General features: G+C 42.6%; 1 protein-coding gene across 1 annotated transcript in view; it reads left to right on the top strand.

Moving 5' to 3' along the window:
• Window positions 1-25141, top strand: part of RALGAPA2 (Ral GTPase activating protein catalytic subunit alpha 2) — a 139135-nt gene that overhangs the window by 81379 nt on the left and 32615 nt on the right. Inside the window, 3 exon segments of the mRNA XM_032185106.1 lie at window positions 2885-2963; window positions 2966-3042; window positions 8018-8145. Coding sequence (XP_032040997.1) covers window positions 2885-2963; window positions 2966-3042; window positions 8018-8145 — 284 coding nt within the window.

Genomic DNA, 25141 nt, shown 5'->3' with positions numbered 1-25141 from the left:
CAGGGATAGGGGTCAGGCCGCGAGGTATATGCTGTGAGCACTGCCTTGCCGCCACGCGCTGCAGCCACCCAGGGCCCTGCAGTCACCCTGGCCGGCAGCACACCCGAGGCACCAGCATCGGCGCAACGCCCAGCTTCAGGCAGGGTCACATGGATACGATAAACTCAAGCGTTCAGGCTGCTCCTCGTTCCCCGGGATTTTAGCATGTGCTTCATGCTCTTGCTGTTTTGGGCTTTCGGATGCAGGTGTTTCTGTCTTTCCACCTGCACGGGGAACCTGGCGTGCACCCGGGCTCTGGCCTGTGGAGCAAACCTCGGTGATGTCCACTGGGGAGCCCAGGCCACCACAGCCAGTGCTGTGAGCGAGTGACCCAGGAAGCTGCAGCTGTGTGCTGCCACTGATAAGATTATTGCAATGGTTTTTATCGCTGGAATGATCTCACAAGGACAAATACTTCTGGTTGATGCCAATTGTACATTTGTGGCACTGCATTGTATAAATGCAGTGGTTAGGGATGTATGGTTTAAAACCAAAGAGATAGTAACTTGTGCTTTAAAAGCAGTTCTCTGCATGTAATGAGGTGGTACTCATAGCAAAGAGTAATTCATCATCGCACTGATGTTTGCAGGATTTGGGGCTTGGAGCCATCACTTCCAGTCTCAAACAAGTGTAGGTCGCACTGACTTCAAGTTTACTGAGTCTTGTTCTCTGGGGTGTGATACAGGTATAAAGCGTTTGGGGATTTTTTCAGTATGAAAAGTGTTTGATTATTAAGAGAGTGATTTGTTGTGAATTAAAAAGGGTCTCTTACCAGCACTGGGACCTATTTTGAATTTTGTTTCTGTAGCTATACATGCCATGTACCATTCCCAAGGCACCATGAAGAAAGGCAGAACCAACCCTTTTCTTCCTGGTTTTCTTGTAGTAAAACAAGTGAGCTGTCTCCAGTTTGAATTTCCCTATGCAACAGGGCAACTGCATAGCCTTGCAAAAGTCTGTTTTCATATTTATTTATTTATTTATAAGCAGAGGTTGCTAAAGCCGTTGTGGGCTCTCTCCATGCCGCAGAGCAAGTGCCTGTACTCACTCTGTAAGGTGAGCTGGGTGCCTCCGCTCCGCCGAGCAAATGTGGGTCATGGCTTGTGAGCCCAGTGCCTGGCCTGCTCTGAGCACTGCTGCTGCGAGCCAGGTCCTGGCTTCCCAGCTTCTGCAGGAATTGCAGCTCGACTTCAGCCAGGCATGGAGCGGCCATGCCAAATCCTCGCAGTCTATAACTTTTCTACGCAAAGCCCTAGCACCGGGCAGAGTTGGTCATAGAAAACTTCACCTGCTGCCTTAATCATTTCTGAGGCGACCTAGCTGTGTCTGCTTATTCAGATATGAGTGTGAAAACAAAGTCAGGATGTTCGATTAAATTACTATCTAGCTTTGTATGTACTGGTCTGCACTGTGATGTTGTCAGCATAAGTATTTTCTTGGGTATGACTTTGTTTTTACTGAGTAATAAAATAGAAGTTGGGATGACCATGAGAACAGTTTTTTATTCTGATTTTCTACATGTAAGAGGCTGTTATTAGTATTGTTAATGTTTCCAAATTTCTTGTAAGCACAGACTGCATTTTCTTCAAAAATGGCTTTTATGTATAGCTTTAAACAAAATACAACTCTGAATTTTTATTTAATTTAGAACAAACTGAGAATCTCAATCCTACTTTGAGTGTAGCTCCATTTCACTCTGCTGAGTACAAAGTATAGGCAAAAAGGCATATTGATTCCTGTCACGGTTCACAGTTTTGCATGTTTCTCTTACAAACTAGGGTACCGTTTGCCACTCAACCAACCTTGTAGGATTTACATTCTTTACTTTTAAAGATGCTACTGGTTCTGAAGAGGGAATATTCTTTGGTATAATACCAGCTGCTATGAGGTCCCTAGAGATTATTTACCAACGATTTTTTTTATTTTTATTTTTATTTTTATTTTTTTACAGAGAATGCAGGAAGCAGAGCTACATTTTAGCTTCGTTAGGTCTATTGTCCACATTGTTCAGGGGCTAGCACCAAACTAGGGGTGGTGGTCTTTTAAGGTTTAAGTGGGACTTAAACTCTCTTTATACATTAGGCTGGCATTCTGCATGTGGATTAAATATTAACTTTAAAGCTTACAGTTGAAACTATTGTGCATAGCTTGTACATGATTGCCAAATAATTTTTACCATCTGTTAGATCACCTCCAGTTCCTCCCATCTAACAAAGCAAACACACAGATCTTTAGATGGATTTGGGGTATGTCCTACTTATAATTGATCCATATTTTATGTGACTGCTCCAAACAAAGTAACTTACCCAGTATTTCCCATTCTTCTGTAATTTACACTGTCCAAAATATTTTGCATCCATTTTCAAACAAAAGAGGAGTCTTCCTCACCAGATATGGAGACCTCAAGAAAACATTTGTAATATAGTAAATAGAGAAAGAAAGAGAGGTCCATGATGGAAAGTTTCTTGACATCCAGAGTCCAGGCATTTCACATTTCTGTGAGAGCTGCATTATTATAACTGACATATGATGTTTGCTGCCTAACATTTTGTTCTAGTAACTTAGATTTCCGCCTTAAATTATTGTAGGTAATGTACATTTACATACTCATGTTAATGGCTAATTTGATAATTACTTAATTAAGCTATCAGATAGCAATGTGTTTCTGAATGAAGCAAATTATTAGCTGATCTTTTCATGAGTAACTGAAGAAAAACAATATTTTAACTTTTTTCTGTAATGAGTTATTTCTAGTATTGAGCATTGTAATTCAATTTGTAAGCCATGACCCCTCATAAACTGTTGTTATCGCTCTGATTAATAAAGAGCCAATTTGCTGTTGCAGCTTCGTCACTTGGGAAATGATGAGGTTCACATCGTCTGGTCTGAACACACCAGGAACTACCGCAGGGGCATTATACCAACAGATTTGGAGATGTTTTAATTGTTATTTATCCAATGAAGAATCACATGTTTTTCATAGAGATAATGAAGAAACCAGAGGTATGTTTTGACTGCTGTATTGGATCTATTATTTATGCTGCACATGTGACCAACAGTTTTGTTGCTTAAATAAAGCTCAGTGTTATAGCGTTGTTTTTTTTCTCCCAGCAAATACTATATATAGGCTGTCCTCAGTTTAAAAGCATACTGAGCAATGAGTTTTTGTTTTAAATGTAGAAAATGTAGTAGCAATTGAAATGGCTACTAATTCATGTTATATTTTGCTTAGCGCTTAAAGAAACATTTCAGATTTCTAAACCAATAGAAGTTATTGTACAAACAGCTTAAAATCATGATGAATTTCCAACGTGAGCAACAGAAGCAAAATATAAAAATTTAAGCTTCTCATTTGCTACTGATTCACCCCATAAGAATTATCAACTGTTGTATATATGACACTGGGCATAACCTCGCATATTTTCGAGAACCCTCATCCTATTCTGGACTCAGTGGGATGGTACAGGCATTGGATATCCTTACATCAAGCAAAGTATTTGAGTTTTATTATTTGCCATTTAATTAATTGTCATACGACTAAATTTTGAGTTTTTGGTTTTTTTTTTTTCAAATGGGATTTTTTTTTGGTATTTATATTTGTCTGGCATATATAGTATGTACTTTATGAAAGTAATCTATGCGGTAAATACTATTTCCCTTTTATGAGGGACAGTATTTGTCCAAGAAAATAACCAGCAGTGGAAAAATGCATTCCACCAGGTGACATATTTAGCAGCTGTATATGATGTTTTTGGAGTTGTGAATGATGGGAGCTATTACATATTAATCAGACTAGACATTTCAAACTTGATTTTTTTTTTTATGTTTTGAAAGAGTGTTTTTTTTCCCTTGTACTTGATGGTGAACTCTAGAGTTTACTTCTTGGGAATTTTAGCTTTTAGTCTTCCATAAGGAAAATCAAAGTTTAGCTCTATGAACATGCTTGAAAATTCTATGAATCAACCCGAGAACAGCTATGTCATCTTGTATATTAGTCAAAAATACCCACCAGCAGAAGAATAATAGCTAACTGGAAATTTAGTGTTATCCCTACATTTAAAGTACAAACCATTACAATGTAATAAAATTAATCCAGACATTTCCAGGGCAAGTGTGGCTGACCTTTTGTTCACCAGCTACTGACCCCCAGGGTGAATGAAAGAGGCTTGCAGAAAGAAATGTCTGTTGTTTGGCTTCGGTCCCTGGTATTTAAATTGCATTCCCTAATCAAATGAAAAGGCTGTCCTCTCTTTCAGGTTACAGAATCCATGGCAACATTTGGCCTTTTATATACAATAATGTTAGCCTTTTGTTTGCATCTAAGTAGAGACACCTGGAGCAATGTAACATTAACCGATTATGCATTAATAGCTTCATTATATAAGAATTTCTGATCAGATAGCTGTTACTTTGTTATATTGCTTCAGCTTGTATTGTTTTCATTTTTATCTCCCTGCTTGGCAACCGGGCAATGATTTGCAAATTTTTTTTGTCTTGATTAATTAAGCAATATAATTATCAGGAACCGTGATGCAGTCTTTGCTCGACAAAGCTTCTGAGGGAAGACAATAGTAAGTCTGTTAGTGTGAATGCATTCCACGCGTCACAGATGCATGAGGATATTCTGAACAATGAGACGAAAAGCTGCCTGCAAAAGAGGACAAAGAATGCCAGGCAGACTCTACACACTGCACATACCGCCAGGGACATACTGTGGGTTCCCTGGGACACAGATGCCTCGTTAGATTGCAGCTAGTCATCAGAGATTAATTCTCAGCCATTTGGTACAATAATTTACCCATTCCCCAGTCTTTTAACTAGTGCTGCTTGCTATAGAAGTGAAGTCTTTGTGCTCAAAAGGTTATTTAACCTTGCCTACTTTTACTGTGTGCAACAAAAATAATTATTTTTTTTCTTGGAAATTATAATGAAGCAGGTGTTTGCAATGTGGTGAATATTAATTTATGGTTCGTGGATAACTTGCACTGACATTTGGAGTAGTGGGGGGGGGGGGGGGGGTAATTTCCCTTGACTTCTTTTTTCTTTTTCAAATTCATTCCTGTCTAAGCCTACTGATTTTTTTTGTAACCGTTCGAAACCCTGTTTTCCTCAAATGGCTGTTTAAATACTGGCTTACAGAAAAGTACTGACAGGGGAGTGTGTTCCTAGGCATTCGGTTTCTCTGTCCCTTCGTGCTCCCTCTAAGGCAGGCGCTGTACGGATGGAGAATGGCGGTACATGGCGTCCCATTAACTTTAATGACCCTGATGGATCTGCTCTTGGTTCTGGTTTCACGTGGGCTACGCTTGTCTTGCTTTGCCAATGTAAAATCATTTGCACTCTGACAAAGTCACCTCTATCCTCTGCTTCATTGCTGTCTTTTCCTATCAGACAGTGTATGCTAACTTTGGCTCGTGAAAATACTTTTTGACAAAGTAATTGCCTAGGACGCAATAATTTAAATAATGTAGTTTTCTTCTTGAGAAAAAAGCATGTTTCCGCATTTTCTGAAAGTTCTGTATTTACAAAAATAATCATGTGCAGGGTAAGTAATAGACTTCACAACTGTTCCACACGCCTCTTTTTTGTGCCTTTCGGTACCTGGCTGGCAGCGTTATTATGGCTGAGGGCAAGCTGGCAGGCACAAGCACCCACAAGCAGCAAAGGAGCATGCCCAAGTTTTGTGATTCAGCTCAAATGAGCCTACTTTTTAGTTTGAAAAAGTTTTTTTTTGTAGTAAAGTGTGGTTCTCAGAGTACAATAGAAAACACTACTGAACTTTTTGTTTAAAGAAGTCTGTCAGATTGGAGATATTTTTTGAAAAATTTGCAGCAGAGTGCCCATTGAAAGATATTTAAAAATGTATGCAAATAAATGGTGTACAAAATAAACACACCTTGTGTATACTTTCAGTATAAAAATTCAGTAATCCTAGGTTCAAGACAATCTGCCTCACTCCCTAGACTCCAGGTGCTTCTGAAATAGTGTAACAACAACCTGTAAGCCTTCAGCTTGCTGCCGAAAAGACTGAGAATGAATTTCTTTGTCCGGTAAGCATATGTAAGTGCTAATGTGATTTGAATATCTAGCATTTGCGTGTGATATAATGTTAATACTAATATGTACTTCACAGGCTTATTTGTGCTTATATAAAAACATAGTTTTACATTTCTTTCTCTTGTTGTCAACACTTGAAAGGTAAGAGTGTGTGTTAAAAATTTCACTTAGAAATGTTATTGCTTAAACTGGAGAAACTTGATGCTCTAGAACATTATCACTTTTGTGGCATAGATTTTCTTATTGTCACCTTCCTTTCCAGCTGGCTAGTTAGTAATGCTAGCATGAAAGAAAAAAAGGAATGGAAAGGAAAGGAAAGTAATGTAAAGGAAAGGAATGTAATGGAATGGAAAGTAAAGGAATGTAAAGGAAAGGAAAGGAAAGGAAGGAAAGGAAAGGAAAGGAAAGGAAAGGAAAGGAAAGGAAAGGAAAAAGGAATACTGTGGAAACATTTTACATTAGTCTTTATTTGAGGGGGGAGTTCATTATTTTAAGTAAAGGAATGACAAAACTGTGAAAAGACAGCTGTCATTTGCAGATGTTATATTAAATCCAAATTTCTCCTGTAATTCATTGCCACTTCTAATTAGAGGAATTCCCTAGATGCAGGGGATTTATATTATTCTCTTTGTCCATTTATTGAATGACTGTCACAGTCACCCACAAGCAGTTGCAGAAGAATAATAGAGGGTATTTATTTATGTGATAAGCCCCTGTACAGATGGAAAAATCCACAGCTTAAATATTGTTAATTGCTGCTAGCTTCTGTGTTGTTTTGTTTTTGTTTTTGTTGTTTTTTTTTTTTTCATTTTTTTTTTTCATTTGAGGTTGATAAGGAAGTGAGTTTGACTATTTGTCGATGCTGAAATTTACAGTTAATCGTTAAGATTGTCTCTGCTTTTGACATGGCAAAGCCTGTTATATGTTTCCTCACTGGCAGATGTTTTCACTTTATAAAGTGTGTGGGGCTCTTTTACCTAATGTAGCCTTTGTCTGAAGAGCATATGCCACCAAATGACGTTATGTGGAGGGTTTCTCTGGAGGTAACCCTGCGTAACACAGTTCTTAACATCTTGATGCCGTATGCTGGATGGACCTGTTTGCCTGTGTGCCAGCTTTGCTTACAGGTGCCATCTCCCCTGCTTTCCCTGAACCTCGTTATCTTGGTTCAGCATTTTATTTTTATTTTATTTATTTTATTTTATTTTATTTATTTTATTTATTTTATTTTATTTATTTTATTTTATTTTATTTTATTTTATTTTATTTATTTTATTTTATTTTATTTTATTTTATTTTATTTTATTTTATTTTATTTTATTTATTTTATTTTATTTTATTTTATTTTATTTTATTTCCTTTAGAGAAGTCCATGGAAGGGAGTTTATAGAGGATTAATCTGAAATGAATACTTCTTTGCCAAAGCTCCTGCCAGGGGGGGACTCAGCCAATGGTCTCACGTTGAAATTATAAGACAACAAACCTCTCTCAGTATCTGCTCCAAATGGAGCATGAGCTTCAAATTCATTGGCAAATTTTGTTAAATGTATATAATGAGCTCGTGCTTGCCTCATTAAATATGCCATGTACATATGCACATCAACTTACTGGTAATAGTTACAGAAGGTTAAATGCTTAAAAAAAAATTGGGATTAATATCATACTAGAAGTGTCAGTATGTAAAACAATGTGGTCATACTGCTTCCTGGCAAAATAGTTTACTAGTCTTTTGCCTAGAGCTGGGAAGTGTGAAATCTTCTTCCCCTTGCCTCTTACCTTTCTCAAGCAGCAGGTGCCTTGCTGTGAAAACCCTGTGGGCATTGGGTGTGTTGTTTCTGTTTCTAACAGTGGAATTTGCTCCCATGCTCCACAGCCTCCTTTGGCTCAATTTCACATGTTGTTTTTATTTTGGGGTCTACAGGTGCCATTTTTTGGTCCTCTCTTTGATGGAGCCATTGTGACTGCAAAGCTTCTGCCAAGCCTTATATGTGCCACATGCATCAACGCCAGCAGAGCTGTCAAGTCGCTCATCCCACTCTACCAGAGCTTGTATCCTTTCCTGCTGATGATGCAAAGTTCCCCTTGGTAGGGTTCCTACTTCTGAATATCCTGCTACTAAGAGGTAAGCTTTAATAAATACTTCCTAGAAAAGGTCAAAGCTTTCTTCGTGTCAAGCTCAATGTTTTTAAGAGTCATTCACTCCCAGTTGCCATCCACTATTTTTAAAAAAATCATAACATCACAAGAATGTTCTCACCAGAGGTTGCAGACATTCTCGCTGATGGTGGGCTTGGACTTAACACTGATGCTTTGAACCATAAGTATTGATAATCAATTTTCTCTAATGCCAATAATAGTGTATATTAGGCTAATACATAGCTTAATTGTATTCTTATCTTATTCAAGAAAGTAGTCCAGTTGACTTTACTTGGACTCATTATATTAACAAGACAGATGGGATTTGGCCTCTCATATGGATGTTTCAGTTCCCTAATTCCAGTCTTATTCAAGCCATTTCTGTAATAGGGAATTTTCAGAACACATTTTCTAACAGTTGATGGGAGATAACTAGACGGTATGCTTTTCTCCTACATAAATTGTAGGATAAACTTTTATTCTTACATGATGTGCAGACTAATAGTATTATTATTGGGTTTCACTTTTTCTAGGATTTTCTCATAATGCCATGATTATGCAAGAAATGTTTTATTGCTTGTTTGTTAATCTTATCACTTATCTCCAGAACAACACTTAATATACAGTGTTTTCTTTGGGGAACTCTTGATTTGAGGATTTTTCTAATAGTATGAGTTTTAGGAAGAGTTCATAAATGTTTTTAGCTTTGAAAGAATATTGATTAATTAGTTTGGAACACATTTTTAAAATACAGTATTTTCAAAATGGTCTTCTTTTAAGTAAGGCTGAATTTTATCCAGTATACTTTTCAAGAGTCCTTGGAATTTAAAAGTAACATTGTAGTTAAATAAATTCATGTTTGATCAACTTCATTGTTTACTCATTTCATACACAAAACAAAGCCAGTTGGTGGTTGCTGCATAAGCAGTTGAGTGCAGTACATCAATTGCAAAATCATGGCAGTACCTAACAGATGATTCAAAACTAGCCAGGTTTTCCACTTTTGTTTAATGAGAGCAGTCTAGCTAATTACTAAAATTCTTCTATGTGGAATTTAGTTTAATCCATCTGCTGGTAAAGTCAATGTGTAATAATGAAATAGTGTAGAAAAATCAATGTAAAAAACAGTACTGACAAGAATGAAGTGTCACTATTGCCTCTTCCTGTAATCCCACCACTGAGCTCCCCAAGAGTCCTTAGATTTCTGCATCCTGCTCATCTTTTGGCTAACAGTGTTCTGTGAGCAGGTGGTTTGCACCCACCTGCTGTGCTCCCACTTTCCTACAGGGTCCCTTTCTGGGTCCTTCGTTGTCCCTGTTGAAACATGAGCAGCACAAATGTGGCAGCACATACCACTTTTCAGCATATGTTTTGGGTCGAGCTAAAACTGTCTCTCTCCTCTGACTCCTGTTTTCCTTTTTTGTGTCTACTTTTGTTTTGTTTTGTTTTCCTTTTTTTTTGTGTCTGCTTTTGCACCAGTGGTATCTCTTGTGGATCAACTGCTACATCTCCATTTGATAGATGAAAGAGAACTGAGAAACTTCTGAAACTGGACAAAGATAATGGGGTGGGAAGGTCCCATCAGGATGATGCTGGAGTAGGAAAGAAAGACATCAACAACATTTTTTGTAGAAAATTAAATTTATTTGAATAGAAAAGGTCAACAATAATTGCTCCCTATAAACACAAAGATATACTAAAATTCTTAATGAGCCAGAAATTAGCGTGTAAATGTATGGATGTATAAAGGAGGTATTTGAACCTGTCCATTGCAGTAACACTACTTTGTAGCCCGCAAAATGTGCAAGCTCAGTATGACTTTTCTCCCTGGTGTTGGTTTTGCTAGCTGTTATTTGGAGAACAAAAGGAGAGCAGCCCCAACAATTTAACAGGTAAATAAAGGACTTTAGTAACTTTGTCATACTGGGAGCAAAAATAACTCAAAGGTGAAATAAAATATTTGAATGGAATGGAGAAATAAAAAGCGATAATCCTGGAAAAGGGAAGGATGCTGTTTGGCAGCACATAGCTTTGCAGTTTGGATGAGCACAGAAACACTTGTGTTAAGGCAGAGCCAGAGAGTCTTCCACTGCTGTTTGTTGTACAGGACATTTTACAAGTCAGCATTTGTAGGAAGGGTTAGTAGGTAATTTTTTTCTCAATTCCAGCATGGTTAGGAATTGAATGAACACTTCGTCTGGTGTAAATGGCTCAATGGTAATAAAACACTGACAAATCCAAGGGAAATCACGGGGCAGTAATAAAAAGAAGTGGAGGGCAGAGGGACTGGTTTATCGGGCACCTGTGGAAGTTTCACTGTAAAGCAAAGCACTCATGCTCCACTGCCGTGGTTCCCAGGTGGGCGAAGCATTGTGACCCTCGGGAGTGCTGTGCGGGGTTGCATGCTGCTGGGTGCTGGCAGCGGCATGCGAGTAGTGACAGCTGAAGTCACTTGTTGGAAAGTCTGCAAACTCCGGTTACAGCTGCACTTGTCAGGGGCTTTGAGGGAAGTGTAATCAGCCAGAGATTAATTTGCATCTCAATTAGGAAAGAATCAGGAGGAAGCGGTAGGGTCTGTTGCTGGAAGGTTGTGGAAGAAATCTCATCAGGCACAAAAGGCTGCCGAGCTGGGTGCTCCAGCAAGCGGGGGACAGTATCTGAGTCTGGTTTCCATGGGGACCAGGACCACAGAGCCACGGGAGAATCTCGCTTTGCACTGTAATCCTTTGGTTGTGATGACACAAATTCCGCTGTCGTACCCAAATACATTTTTCTGTTAGGAATACCTCTGAAAATGAGAAACGTAACTATGGCAGAACACACAAGGTTTTTTAATCCATTTTTTTGTGTTCAAGTAACTGCTTCTGTTTTAAGGCACTCTCTAGGCCAAGATAAATATTCATTAAAAATAATTAACTATATTTAAATCTTAGTTTAAAGCTGTTCTGGCTACAAGTTGTGTACATCAAATGGCATGTCATGGCATTGCACTGAAGCAAAAGCAGGGCACTTAGGCATAGCTGAGTTGTCTGTGGAGTGGTTAAAGCTCATTTTTCTCTGCAACTGCTGTAATGTTTACATGTTAATGGCTGATTGTATATTAGTGTATATCCAAAATAATCATTTTTTCAGGAACTGTCCATTCTTGGTGCACTGAAGCATTGAGACTGAGCGGCCGCAGACTGTACTAATTGGTACTCTCACCGTACTTAAGTAACTGTTAAGCGCAAAGTAATGTCTTTCAGCAGCCTCACCACTCTGCTTTTTCAGGCAGTAATTGTCATTTTAAGTATGCGTGTGTGTTTTATGGAAATCACAAACAATAAGGGGGCTTAAAATTACATGAGAACGCAAAAGATTAAGTCTTAAACTTTCTAAAATTGTTACATGATAATGTATGATATGTATTATCATACTTAATATACTTAATGTACATAACTTGCCGAGGTGCTCGGCTTCGGGGCAGACGCATTCTGCAGCAGAGCAGGGGATCGGGACAGGCAGGGCTTTCTTTCTGGCATCGAGGCCACTTGATGAGATACTGTGTGTGTGAGGTGCAAGCGGGTGGATGACTTGATCAGCCCGGTGACAGAGCTCAAGGAGGAGGTGGAGAGGTTGAGGGCCATCAGGGAGTGTGAGCGGGAGATAGACTGGTGGAGCAACTCCCTGCAGAGCATGAAGGAGAGGTACCGGGATGGGACACCCAAAATGGGGGTGGACCCCCTGCCCTGTCGCCGTCGGACAGAGGGAGGGGACCTGGGAGTTGAGGAGGAATGGAGACAGGTCCCTGCTCGACCTTGCAGACGATGCACCCCGCTGCTGGCCCCACCTTCCCAGCTGCCCTTACACAACAGGTTTGAGGCCCTGGAGCTTGAGAGACCGGTGGGTGAGGATGAGGTAGAAAGTGTACCCAGGAGGATGCCTAGGGCAAGGAAGTCAACTTCATGCCTCAAGACTTCCTCCACCAAGAAAGACAGAAGGGTAATCATTGTAGGCGACTCCCTTCCTAGGGGAACAGAGGGCCCTATTTGTCAGCCTGACCCTACCCGTAGGGAAGTCTGCTGCCTCCCTGGGGCCAGGGTCAGGGATGTTGCCAGAAAGCTTCCCAGCCTGGTTTGCCCCACTCATTACTGTCCTCTTTTGAGAGTCCAGGCTGGCAGTGATAATATTGAAGAGAGAAGCCTGAAGGCTATCAAACGGGACTTTAGGGGATTGGGATGGGGAGTGGATGGAGCAGGAGTGCAGGTGGTGTTTTCATCCATCCCTACAGTGGCAGGGAGGGGTACAGAGAGGACACGGAAAGCGCACCAGACACATCTGTGTTGGCACCAGCCTCTAGCCACACTTTGGATTTTTTGACCATGGGGCGCTTTACTTGACACCCGGCCTGATGGCCGCAGACAGATCTCACCTATCTCTAAGGGGAAAACGGATCCTAGCCCAGGAGCAGGCAGGGCTCATTGAGAGGGCTTTAAACTAGGTAAGAAGGGGGAAGGGGCTGAAATAAGGCTTGTTGGAGGTGTGCCAGAGGGAACAATGGCAAGGCCAGGGGAGAAGGCAATGGCCCAACTGAAGTGCATCTACACTAACGCACGCAGCATGGGTAACAAACAGGAGGAGCTGGAAGCCGTCGTGCAGCAGGCAGGCTATGACTTGGTTGCCATCATGGAAGCGTGGTGGGACCACTCCCATGACTGGAGTGCTGCAATGTCTGGCTATAGGCTCTTCAGAAGGGACAGACAGCACAGAAAGGGTGGTGGTGTGGCTCTCTACATTATAGAGTGTTTTGATGCTGTAGAACTCGAGGCTGGGAATGCTAAGGTTGAGTCCCTGTGGGTTAGGATCAGTGGGAAGGCCAACAAGGCAAGCATCCTGGTGGGGGTCTGTTACAGACTGCTGAACCAGAATGAGGAGACGGATGAGGAGTTCTACAGGCAGCTGGCAGGAGTTGCAAAATCATCAGCGTTTGTTCTCGTGGGGGACTTCGACTTCCCAGACATATCCTGGAAGCACAACACAGCCCAGAGAAAGCAGTCTAGGAGGTTTCTGGAGAGCATGGAAGATAGCTTCCTGACGCAGCTGGTTAGTGAGCCTACCAGGGGAGGTGCCCCGCTGGACCTTCTCTTCACAAACAGAGAAGGACTGGTGGGAGATGTGGTGGTTGGGAGCTGTCTTGGGCAGAGTGACCACGAAATGGTGGAGTTCTCTACTCTTGGCAAAGTCAGGAGGGGGATCAATAAAACTGCTGCCTTGGACTTTTGGAGGGCTGACTGAGCTGTTCAGGACACTGGTTGGCAGAGTCCGTTGGAAGGCAGTTCTGAAGGGCAGAGGAGTCCAGGAAGGCTGGGCACTCTTCAAGGAGGAAATCTTAACTGCTCAGGAGTGCTCTGTCTCCACGTGCCCAAAGACGAGCTGGCGCGGAAGAAGACCGGCCTGGCTGAACAGGGAGTTGTGGCTAGAGCTTAGGAAGAAAAAAGAGGGTTTATAATCTTTGGAAAAGAGGACGGGCCACTGAGGAGGACTGTAAGGATGTTGCGAGGCTTTGTGGGGACAAAATTAGAAAGGCCAAAGCTCATCTGGATCTCAAACTGGCTACTACCATTAAAGATAACAAAAAAATGTTTTTATAAATACAACACAAAAAAGAGGACTAAGGAGAATCTCCATCCTTTACTGGATGGCGGGGGAGGGGGAACTTAGTGACAAGAGATGAGGATAAGGCTGAGGTCCTTAATGCCTTCTTTGCCTCAGTCTTTAGTGGCAAGAGCAGTTGTTCTCTGGGTACCCAGCCCCCTGAGCTGGTGAAGGGGATGGGGAGCAGGATGTGGCCCTCATAATCCACGAGGAAATGGTTGGCGACCTGCTACAGCACTTGGATGTATGCAAGTCGATGGGGCCAGATGGGATCCACCCAAGGGTACTGAGAGAACTGGCAGAGGAGCTGGCCAAGCAACTTTCCATCATTTATCGGCAGTCCTGGCTATCGGGGGAGGTCCCAGTCGACTGGCGGCTAGCAGACATGGTTCCCATCTACAAGAAGGGACAGAGGGCAGACCCGGGGAACTATAGGCCCCTCAGTGCCAGCGAAGCTCATGGAGCAGATTATCTTGAGTTTCATCACGCGGCACTTGCAGGGCAAGCAGGCGATCAGGCCCAGTCAGCATGGGTTTATGAAAGGCAGGTCCTGCTACATGAACCTGAACTCCTTCTATGACAAAGTGACAATGCTGGAAGATGAGGGAGAGGCTGTGGATGTGGTCTACCTTGACTTCAGTAAGGCTTTTGACACCGTTTCCCACAACATTCTCCTCAAGAAACTGGCTGCTCATGGCTTGGACTGGTGTATGCTTCATTGGGTTAAAAACTGGCTGGGTAGCTGGGCCCAAAGAGTTGTGGTGAATGCAGTCAAATCCAGCTGGAGGCTGGTCACTGGTGGCATCCCCCAGGGCTCAGTACTGGGCCAGTCCTCTTCAATATCTTTGATGATCTGGATGAGGGGATCGAGTGCACCCTCAGTAAGTTTGAAGATGACACCAAGTTAGGTGTGTGTGTCGATCTGCTTGAGGGTAGGAGGGCTCTGCAGGAGGATCTGGATAGGCTGCACCAATGGGCTGAGGCCAACTGCATGAAGTTCAACAAGGCCAAGTGCCGGGTCCTGCACCTGGGGCGCAATAACCCCAAGCAGAGCTACAGGCTGGGAGAGGAGTGGTTGGAAAGCTGCCAGGCAGAGAAGGACCTGGGAGTATTGGTTGATAGTCGGCTGAATAAGAGCCAGCAGTGTGCTCAGGTGGCCAAGAAGGCCAACAGCATCCTGGCTTGTATCAGAAGCAGTGTGGCCAGCAGGGCTAGGGAGGTGATTGTCCCCCTGTACTCGGCTCTGGTGAGGCCACACCTCGAGTACTGTGTTCAGCTTTGTGCCCCTCACTACAAGAAGGACATGGAGGTGCTCGAGAGAGTCCAGAGAAGGGCAACGAAGCTGGTGAGGGGTCTGGAGAACAAGTCCTACGAGGAGCGGCTGAGGGAGCTGGGGTTGTTCATCCTGGAGAAGAGGAGGCTCAGGGGTGACCTTATCGCTGTCTACAGTTACCTTAAAGGAGGCTGTAGCGAGGTGGGGGTTGGTCTATTATCCCACATGCCTGGTGACAGGATGAGGGGGAATGGGCTAAAGTTGTGCCAGGGGAGGTTTAGGTTGGATGTTAGGAGAAACTTCTTTACTGAAAGGGTTGTTAGGCACTGGAATGGGCTGCCCAGGGAAGTGGTGGAGTCCCCATCCCTGGAGGTCTTTAAAAGACGTTTAGATGTAGAGCTTAGTGATACGGTTTAGTGGAGGACTTGTTAGTGTTAGGTCAGAGGTTGGACTGGGTGATCTTAGAGGTCTCTTCCAACCTAGAGGATTCTGTGATTCTGTATATATTAATGCAAGTTTTTGAGTTTTTTAAAGGCACCTTATTGTTTGATGGAGAAAGGAGGAAACTACAATCTCCCAGACAAACAATTGCCTGTGCAAAAACTGAAGTTCCTCTTACAGAGCCCAGTTAAAGCAGAGGCTGCTAATCTCGGTCTGTGAGAGTAAGGCCAGTCTATAAGCAGAAGGGTTTAGGCAGTAAGAGCAGGGATGAAAACCAGTCAGTTTTTAAGACTTTGGCAACTGAAACTGGACACAAAGGAGGAAAACATGGATCTGTGGACTGTGTAAAATATGTGATGCAGTGTAAAAAATATCCGCATGTGAATAAAATATCAAATTGTTGTGTTTCCTCCAATAAGCGTGTGTTTTTCTTCACAGCTGTGCAACAGCTTTTCTTCAGAACTCCCTAAACGTAGCTCTTGAACAAATGTAAATTGGGATATTTTAGTGAGTTATGTCTTTGAAAATAAACATCGAGCTGGGAAAAAAAAAAAAAACATCTCTCTGTATGCAGTCTGCCGCAAAATATCCAGATCCTGTTTTGCTTTGTGTGTGTTACTGGTATCAGAGCAGAGTAAGGGCACAGATACCCAGTAATTTGAGACCTGCCAGCTGCAACTGGAGGTGCTGCCGGCCTGCTGCTTGTGCAGCACCTCAGCGCCAGCCTTGTTCCACCTCCACCTGCAGCATTCTGTGGAGGAATTGCAATGTTAAGTCACCCTTCCCAGCTACTTTAATCACTACTAACATGATTTTCCCCTTATACTTGTGGGCAACTTCTCCAGTTCTTCCCGTTTCTTTCTTGTAAACCACTTCTGTCACCTGCTGAGCCCCTGACAGAGGAGTAGGACTGGCTGAGCCAAGGTGTTTCACGTGTGCTGGCCTGGCAGATTGCACCCACAAATGTCTGGGCTTCTGTTTCGTTCCTACCATTTCACAATTACAAGGCCTGACAGGATTTCAGAGCTCCTTGCAGGTAGAGAGCTCGCAGGGGACAGGTGAGGTGTCGGGGGAAGATGAGGAGGGGAGGGAAGCACAGCTTGCTGGGGGGAGCGGGACTGGTGCCACTGGAAAACACCACATCAGTCCCTCAGGCTGCTGGGGGAATCTGGGTGTGATCTGTATTTTGTAAGAGAGGGCATGGCAGAGGTGGAAGGCCAACTGCTCGGGCAGCCGTAGCTGGAGAGCAGTAACTGGCTGTTTGCACTCAGCGAGGGGCCTGTCGAGCAGGACCCCTGAGCAAGTGTCTGCTCTGGTTCCAGTAGTACAGAACATTTCCCAGAATGTTAGGGGTGGTGATATACTTTAAAAATTGTATCTTTATGCTTTCTTCCAGTTAATATAACATTAGTTGTGTGTTGGAAAAGGATTTTTCAACATTGGTCTGTTCTGGAGTCCCAGTTGCCCAAAGCTGCAGTGTATATAGTGGTACACATCTTTGAGAGCTGGTCTTATCTGTAAAGATAAATACTGGGGGAGGGGGGGAAACAAAACATGGCTTGTCCCCAAGATGTTATTTTGGGTCTGATTTACAGATGCTGTTGAAGCTGATAGTATCAAAGCTCAGGTGCAAGCAAGTCACTGAATGTGGAAATGTAACTAAACCTGCAGGTGTCAGGCACTTTGGTGGCTGGTCCATAATATACTGCTCCACAAAGATTTTGGAATCTGGGTATAGTGATGTCTGCACAAAAAGATCCCCTTAGAACACACAGGGAAAAGCAATTTTGATTATCCTGAATCCAGATTGTCATGCAAAATGGAGTAATTTCCTTGCTCATTGAATTACATTGTTCTTTTTTTAGATTTTTTAGTCACTCTCAGGTTTACTTATGAACTTTTATAACCAGGTTGCTTATTCTTTCTCATCTCACACATTTCATAATAACAACAGGAATGAACATCCCAGATTCTTCTCTTTTATCCTTCTAAAAATGAGAAAAATAGTAGTGCAAGCTTATCTTCACAAGAAGACAGGTATTCTTCAAATCGCAGTGGCTAAAAGATTATACCATGGTTTGCTTAGAAAAAAATTGCAAATGCTTCTTAAGTTGGGAGAAAAGCTTATTAGAGTTTGAAAAATGGGTACAGTGATGCAGAGGAAAAGATAAGTTTGAGAAGCAGACCCCTGTACCTGAATGTGAGTGGCCACATTTCTCTGTTTGTACTCTTCACTTAAAAAAAAAAAAAAAAAAAGAGATTAAAAAAATAAAAGAGCTTCTTTTTAATTGAAAAAATGTTTTGATGTTATTTGTGGTGTTTTACTGCTGTTCCCCCCTGTACTTGTAGTCCTGCTTGCTCTCACTAACTGAGTTTGAAGAAAAGCAGAAGAGATTCTGACATGTCTGAGATGTTGCCCCAAGTTCGACCTGCTCTTTTTGAGGAATCTGCTGGAAAGTATGAAATCTCCCTGTGTACATGCACCATTTGATTTTAACCATACTCTCCAATGATTTTTTGTAGTCTTTGAAATATTTTATTAGCAATTTAAGCTACATTTATTTTCCTGTGAATGGGTACATGATGATTTAGTGCCTCTTGGGGTTTAAGAATTAACGTGTTTACTGTAAAACTATCTTTTTAAGCATCCTCACTTTTAGGATAAATTGGTTTGGTCTTACGGAATTTTATTTTTCTTATTCTGCCTTTTGATTATTGTGTGTTTTTTGTAGTATTTTATAGCATCTTGATTAGAGGACAGTACTGCGATGCTCTTCAGGGGAAGAAGAAATATCTCATGGCAGGGGCAACATGCCAACTCATCAATCACTCTGCTGTTCTTTTTGCTGTCAAAACAATGTTTCAGGTAGCTGTCCAAGTGTGCTTGGAGATGCAGTCCTCACAGTAATCTCTCATATAAGCTGTGCTGCTTCTTCTTTCTTTCATTTACACAAATAGAATTCTGTAAGGGCCGATCCAAATTTGCTTAGTCTACTAGTTACTTAGGTAGTTACTTAGTTACTGCCACAGCTTCAGGCTGAAGAATTGTTTCCAAAATTGATTGCAGTTTCTGTTGCTGTTCAGTCTGAGAGGAAAATCTGATACTGAGTTTTCAATTCTTCCTGAGTTTGTCTTGAACATTCACAGGGCTTTGCTGCAACATAATACATCTCTGTGTTAGTGCGTCTGTACAGTAGATCGTGAATGTGTCTGCATTAGAACAAACAAAAAGCACTGCGAGGATGCATATGCTTTACATAGTATCTGAGCACTGGATGTCACCATTTCCCTGCTTAAGATTTGCAAGCATGTGGGCCAGGAGAAAACAGCCCTTTGGAGAGGTAATCCGATACGTGCATAAGTCATAAAGGTTTACGCTCTGTGATGAATAGGGCATGCCAGCTTACCTATACGAAGCAAGTAGCTCACTAGGATTAAAAACAAAAAAAACAATACCCATAACTTTAATTCATTACATTGTATAGTAGATATGAGCATTGTATAGTAGATATGAGCATATCTACTACATGTTAATATGTCATGTCTGGAATCAAGATTAAGCAAAGATTATCAATGTTGAATTCAAAACAAATTGCTTTTGTTGCTTTAAACTGATTTATGATTAGCTTAATATAGGGCAATTGACCTGCTTGTGTGTTTCGTTGGACACTAAAAAATAAACATTTGCTGTGATTGAGCCAGTCGTGTGAATGACTGTCACATTTTGTAGGTGCACGTAAAGCAAGATGCCTGAAAACGTGTTTTCGGGTACTTTTCAAATTGTATTTTTTTCAGCTTGCATTCAGAACTGTATTCTGATGATAAAGGGGTGCTCGATTGCACTGCAAGCAAAATGGAAAGCCTGCTACTCTTTTTGGAGAAGAGTTTGTAATTTGTTCCCCTTTTTTCATCCAAAGAAGTTGTGCCATTGGGATATATGGATGCTGTTAGAAATGACTATGAAATTCTAAATCTTGTGTCATGTGAGCTGTGACAATTTATATGACATAGCATCTGACAGTTTTCTGCCGAAATGATGGGTTGTGGCTCACAGGCTCCTCTGCTGCTTTGTCTGAGGAGAGCTGCCTGTCTGCCGCCTCTCCAGTCGTTGTGTTGCCGAAACCAGCCCTGGCATGGCAGGGCGAGTGCCAGGCAGCAGCATGCGATGCTGCTCAGGGGATGCTGGCGAGCGCCTCGGAGGCTTCATGGGTGGCGTAAGGCAACGCTGGCCTCTGGTGTGTGGCACAGCTCCCGCGGCAGCCAGTTGATGGCTGGGCCCCTGCCTCTGCGGCTGCTTTCCCGCCTCGCAGCCAGAATCTTCACCAGGCAGCGATCGATGCCTCTAATCTGCTGCAGCCTGTAATAAGTCATGCGTGGCAAAGCTTTTAGGTGGCATTACATGGGATTGTGGAGGCGGCCCTTCAGCTCTTATTCATAGTGCTCTTCATAGACTTGCAGAGAAATCTACTGCATCCCACTTGTGAATATCTAAAGAGCGCATAATGATTCTGCCGATCCGAACTTCGCATGTGGACACAATGGTTTTAAGTTTCTGTATTTTTGTGCACAAATCTGTATGCACCTGTCCCTGCTCGCGTTCCCTCGGAACACACATCTTGCATATGTACCTCTGTTATCGGCCTGTTATTTTCACTGTTTTATAGGAGGAAGGCAGGCAGCAGTGAAGCTTGCACCATGTATAAGTGGTTGATAAAAAGCGAGTGGAGCTCTAGGCAAGGTAAGAAAGCGCAGTCCATTATTTATTCTTGGAACATGTGTGCCAACAGGAAGCTGTGCCATCCTGGCTCCCCTGGTGGTGTCCCTCATTCCTGATTCAGAGATTGCCTGGCCTGTAATCCTAATGACTGTGGCAACTCCTCACCCGACCTTCCAGATGGATTCTCACCTTTCATTGCTCTCAGCTAGTCCGTTCCCCACGGATGGCTACAAAAATTATTCTCAGGGTTTTGAGTTATTTTGTGTGATAAAATACCTCTTGCCCCTCCAAAAATATTATCAGGCCAGTGACCCTGAGTCTTCCCACCTTTTTGGATGTCTGTAATTTCCTGTTAACAATACAATTCATTTTTCTGCTGTAACATAAAGAGCATCATTATTCTTCTCCACAACCGGAAGCTGTACAGATCACTGAGGGCTGCTAAGAAAGTCCCAGGCTAATTCTGTAACAGGGTTTGAAGCAGCACTAACTGCTGCTCCTGCTGGAGCTGGTCTCTCTTTGGTAGAAGTAAACAAACCCCAGCACTTTTAAAGGCTTTTATTTGCTAAGTGACTTAATGAATAGTCCTAAAAAAGAGCCTGTATTTAAGTAATATCATGAATGTAATGTTTTTTTTAAATGAAAAGTGAATTCAGTGTGTGATCTGTCAGAAACAGGAAAAAAAAGGCAATTCTGGGCTCATTGAATGATGTACACATGCACTAATTGAAAACAAGCTTATTAAAATACACAGCTATGCTATTTCAGCCCCTGCTAGAGACTGGAAAGTCATGATCATGCTGGAAACTGTACAATGTATAGAATAGAAGCAGCAGGTCAGGATTTGGAGTTGGGAATTTGAATCCTGACTTCCCTCTGCCGTCATGGAGAAGCTGCTGCTTTGGATGATATTCTCGTTACTGATGAAGAAATGGAATAAAAAAGTCATTTTGTTTGTACGTGGATAACTTTGCAAGAAGCTGGGGTTTTGTTCTAAGTGTTGCTTTAAACTGCTGTGTCCTAGGCACTGGATCAAACAAGTTGTGCAGAAGGGTTTGTGTCCTGCTGCTGCCCTTAAGGTGGCTGGAAGTCAAGTTTCTCCACATCCAGGTATGGAAGCACCGCACAACTCTTGGATGTTCCCAAGTAAAGCACAGTTTTGTTCCTGTTGTTCCCCATAAAAAATAAAGCAATTCTGTTCAAGGGGCAGTTTTGTGAGTGCCCTACCTGCAGTGGAATCTGTGATTTAAGTTGCAATAGCAAGTACAGATCGGTGTGGTGTAGTGTTGTGTACAACTGAGCTGGTAACCGTGCCTCTGGCAGCCAGGTGTGAGCTCGAGAGAGACGCGCAGGGGTGCAAGCGCCTGCTGTGTGCTGCTTTCCATCACGTTAGGCAGCACCTAACCCGTGTTTATGGTGGGTCTCTTCACGGTGGCGATGGCAGCCAGAATGGATGTGTTCAGGCTAACACTAACTACTTCATTCAAAGTTCTATGTGTTTGTTGTTTTGTTTTGTTGTTTTTTTTTTTTTTCAGGCATACACCAGACAGATTAACAGTTTTATGTTCTTGGTGTTTTCAAAACAGCTTGTGATGGCTTTGCTCTTCTGCCCCTGTTAACTTTATTGGGATTTCTGTAGCTGAAACCTCCACTGCATCTTTTAGAAACTTGCTCCCACGCACTCATTTGTGCTTTGGATTATGTGGGTTATTCTTCTTTGGCTTTTGTTGCAGGTGGAGGAGGAAAAATTACAAAAAGGCAATATTATCTGAACAGATTTTGCATTCAGCTTAGGCTGTGCGATGCTCGCATGGGCAAAGTGTGTGCCAGCTGTGCCGCCAGTCCTGCCTGGCCTGGGCTGCCATGCAGCCATGGCTCTGGCCAGAGCGTTGTGGCCACCCCAAGGTGTGTCCCGACTGCCCCGAGCTCTGGGGCAGCGAGTCCAGCCAGCGACCAGGCTGCGCGCGCTGTGCCACAGGGGCTTTGTGCACGCTCATTAGCATGCTGGCTGGGCGCCGGCTCTGCGGCGCACTGGCTTTGCTCGCTCAGCGAGCTCCGCTAGCTTACCAGCTGTTCCTGCTGCTCACGACAATGTCCAGCGTGTCCGCATCACCGGGTTCCTGCGCCCGCCGCCGCGCGCAGACAGCCTTTCCACTGGGGATGCCCACGTGGCCGCCCGACAGCAGCAGCACCGCATAAAGTAGCAGGCCCTCGCATGGCATATGGTGTCTGGATTCATACAAGATGCAAAACTATTCTGCCGCTAATGCACAATGACTCATAGCATTGCTAATTTTTCTAACAAAAGCCCACTTCCACACCCACACTTTTAACCCCTCGGGCTAAAAAGCCTCCTCTTTTAGTTTCAAAGCCTTGGAAATGTAAGGAGGTAGCTTCTGGATCAATAAATGAAACCCTATATTTATTTAAAGCATATGCAAGTTCTAACAGTTATTTTGAATTTCTGTAAAATGCTGTTTTCAGAGCGCTTTTCTAACATATGGGTGGTTTTGTTTCTTTTTGTTCCAAAGTAGATTTTCAGTGAAATGTTTTTGTTTATTTGTTTGTTTGTTTTTATTCTTTGGCAGTTACATATTAGAAAAGTAGTCTGAAGTCAGCACAGAGGATAAAAAGTCATTTTCATTTTAGAGAGAATCAAAGCAATGTTGTTAGTGGGTCTGCAGCGATCATATTCAACAGTGCAGTTAACTAGCTACTTGTGATAAAAAGCTTTTAATATCTGGTTATCTTTCCTGTATGCTAGTTCTTCGGGGAGAAAAATAACATTCTTTCCAACTAGAGGGAGCTGCTGTTACCACTGATGCTTGTTCTTAGCCTTCCAGACTAATTCCTTTGTGCAGAACGTACAGCAATGATTTCTACATTTTAATAAAATTATGTGGAATTACCCTGAGTAATTTAGATTAAAAGGATGTGTCTTAATTTTTACAGCGTGATCATCAAATTAAGCTGCAAAAATCAGAGAAAACTAAAGCACATACTGGTTGCATGGTACGCGGGTGCTCTGCGTGAAAGTGAGATTATGTAGGTCATGAGAAAACTCGTTAGAGGAGAGTGAAAAGCTCGGGTTCCTCCACTTTTGTTGCAAGGCACAAAGCACGACGGAAGTGCACGTGGGGTCGAGCGGGATGGTGTGGCAGGAAGCCCCGCGCTCCTCCGTCACAACAAAAGAACAAAGGGATGCGAGATGAAATATGGAGGTGGCAGGATCATGGCTGCTCGGGCTCCTCGTGAGCGCACGTCGTGCTGCAGCAAGCCTCTGGGCCTGGCCCAGCAGGGCTGGCCCTTGTGCCAGGTGACACCTGTGAGGAGAAGTGGTTCTTAGCTGGGGGCAGCTGGGAGCTGTGGAGGGGCAGGTGACCGTATGCCAGCCTGCCAGGGGGCTTGTCACAGCCCCAGTGAGACGCACGATTGCTCATTTCTCCCAAAGCCTGGGTGCCAACCCCAGGAGCTGTGGTTTCCATCCTGCAGGGCAGCTCCCAGGGCCCTGAGCCACACGTGTGCACCTTCATGGGTTGTGGGAGGGCGTGGAGATGCTTGACACACATGTGGGCCTCTTCTCGGGCAAGTGCCTGACTACACAGGCACTTCCATTAGTGCAAAGGTGCAATCTCCAAGGTATTTCTAACTCATTTTTTTCAAACTTTTCCTTGTTTTCATTTTTAGAGAAAACCTGATTCAGTATATGTTCTTCATCAGCCATACATGCTGCAATTACTTCCTTCAGAAGTTGAGTCATAGTTTTCTCAATGGGAGAGATGTTTTAAGTGTAGCTTTGATTTTTTTTAATTGCTTTGTTTTTCTCTAAGTAAAAGTGAGGCTCCGAATTCATTGTTGGCCACACTGAGGAGGAGGTGAGGCTAGATCCCCTCCTGGCCTGCGTGCAGCCTGGCTGGTCCAGGGTTTCCGTGAATCTAATATTAAGACAAGGACATACGTAATGTCAATGGGTATTACACAAGAGCTATTTTAATGGGTATCACTGTAATCCTACTTCATACCTTAAAGAAGGAAGATTTTTTCTTCTATGTGCACTTGAAGACGTTTTGGAATATCTTGTTACTGGAGACATCTTTATTAGGTTGGAGACAAAAGCTTGGAGACAACAAGGGAGAGGAATGAGAGAAAGATACTTTTTAATGCTTGGCTCATTGTCTGGCTTATTCAGCTTGAATATTTTCTTTCCGCAGTATCATGTCTTTGTGTGTATTTCAGAGTAAGATTGTGTTCTTGTGTGTGTATAAGAGCAGATGGCTTTATAATAATTACTTACATGTAATACTAAGGAAGTATCTAGTAAACATGCCATTTTCTGAAAAAAAGAAAAAAAAAAGGAAAGAAAAAAAAACTTAATTTTCTGCTTTTTAATACTGTCTCTAAATTGGCCTTGACCAGTTTTTTTTTTAGATCCAATAACTTCTGCTGAACAGCTAGATTTATCGGTATTGGTTTAGGATTATCCATCTCATTCACCTGCCTAACAGGCTAAAACAGGTGATCTTGTAAAACCTTGCTGGTCTACAATTTGTTGGCTTCCTAAACAGGAACTTGTAGGCATTCCCCTGCCCACCTTTCAGCTGGACAAAGTGGTGCTGTTTCAGCAGCAGCACTTTCACTTAGAAATGTTAGTGCTATCACTGAAACAGGCTTGGCGTTCGCTCAGTTGTTCATTACTGCAAAGCTTTGACATCAAAAATACATCAACCTGAAAGTGACCTGGTTAACCTAAAGAAAATAACCCCAAGCTCACATGCATTTTTCTTTTCTCTCAGTCTGAAAGCTCTTACCTGATTTTGTGCCATACCTGTCACTCTATCGAGCTC

Source organism: Aythya fuligula, chromosome 3 (assembly GCF_009819795.1).
Source record: "Aythya fuligula isolate bAytFul2 chromosome 3, bAytFul2.pri, whole genome shotgun sequence".
Taxonomy (NCBI): Eukaryota; Metazoa; Chordata; class Aves; order Anseriformes; family Anatidae; genus Aythya; species Aythya fuligula.
The sequence above is the reverse complement of the archived record's forward strand: the minus strand, read 5'-3'. Positions and strand labels throughout refer to the sequence as shown.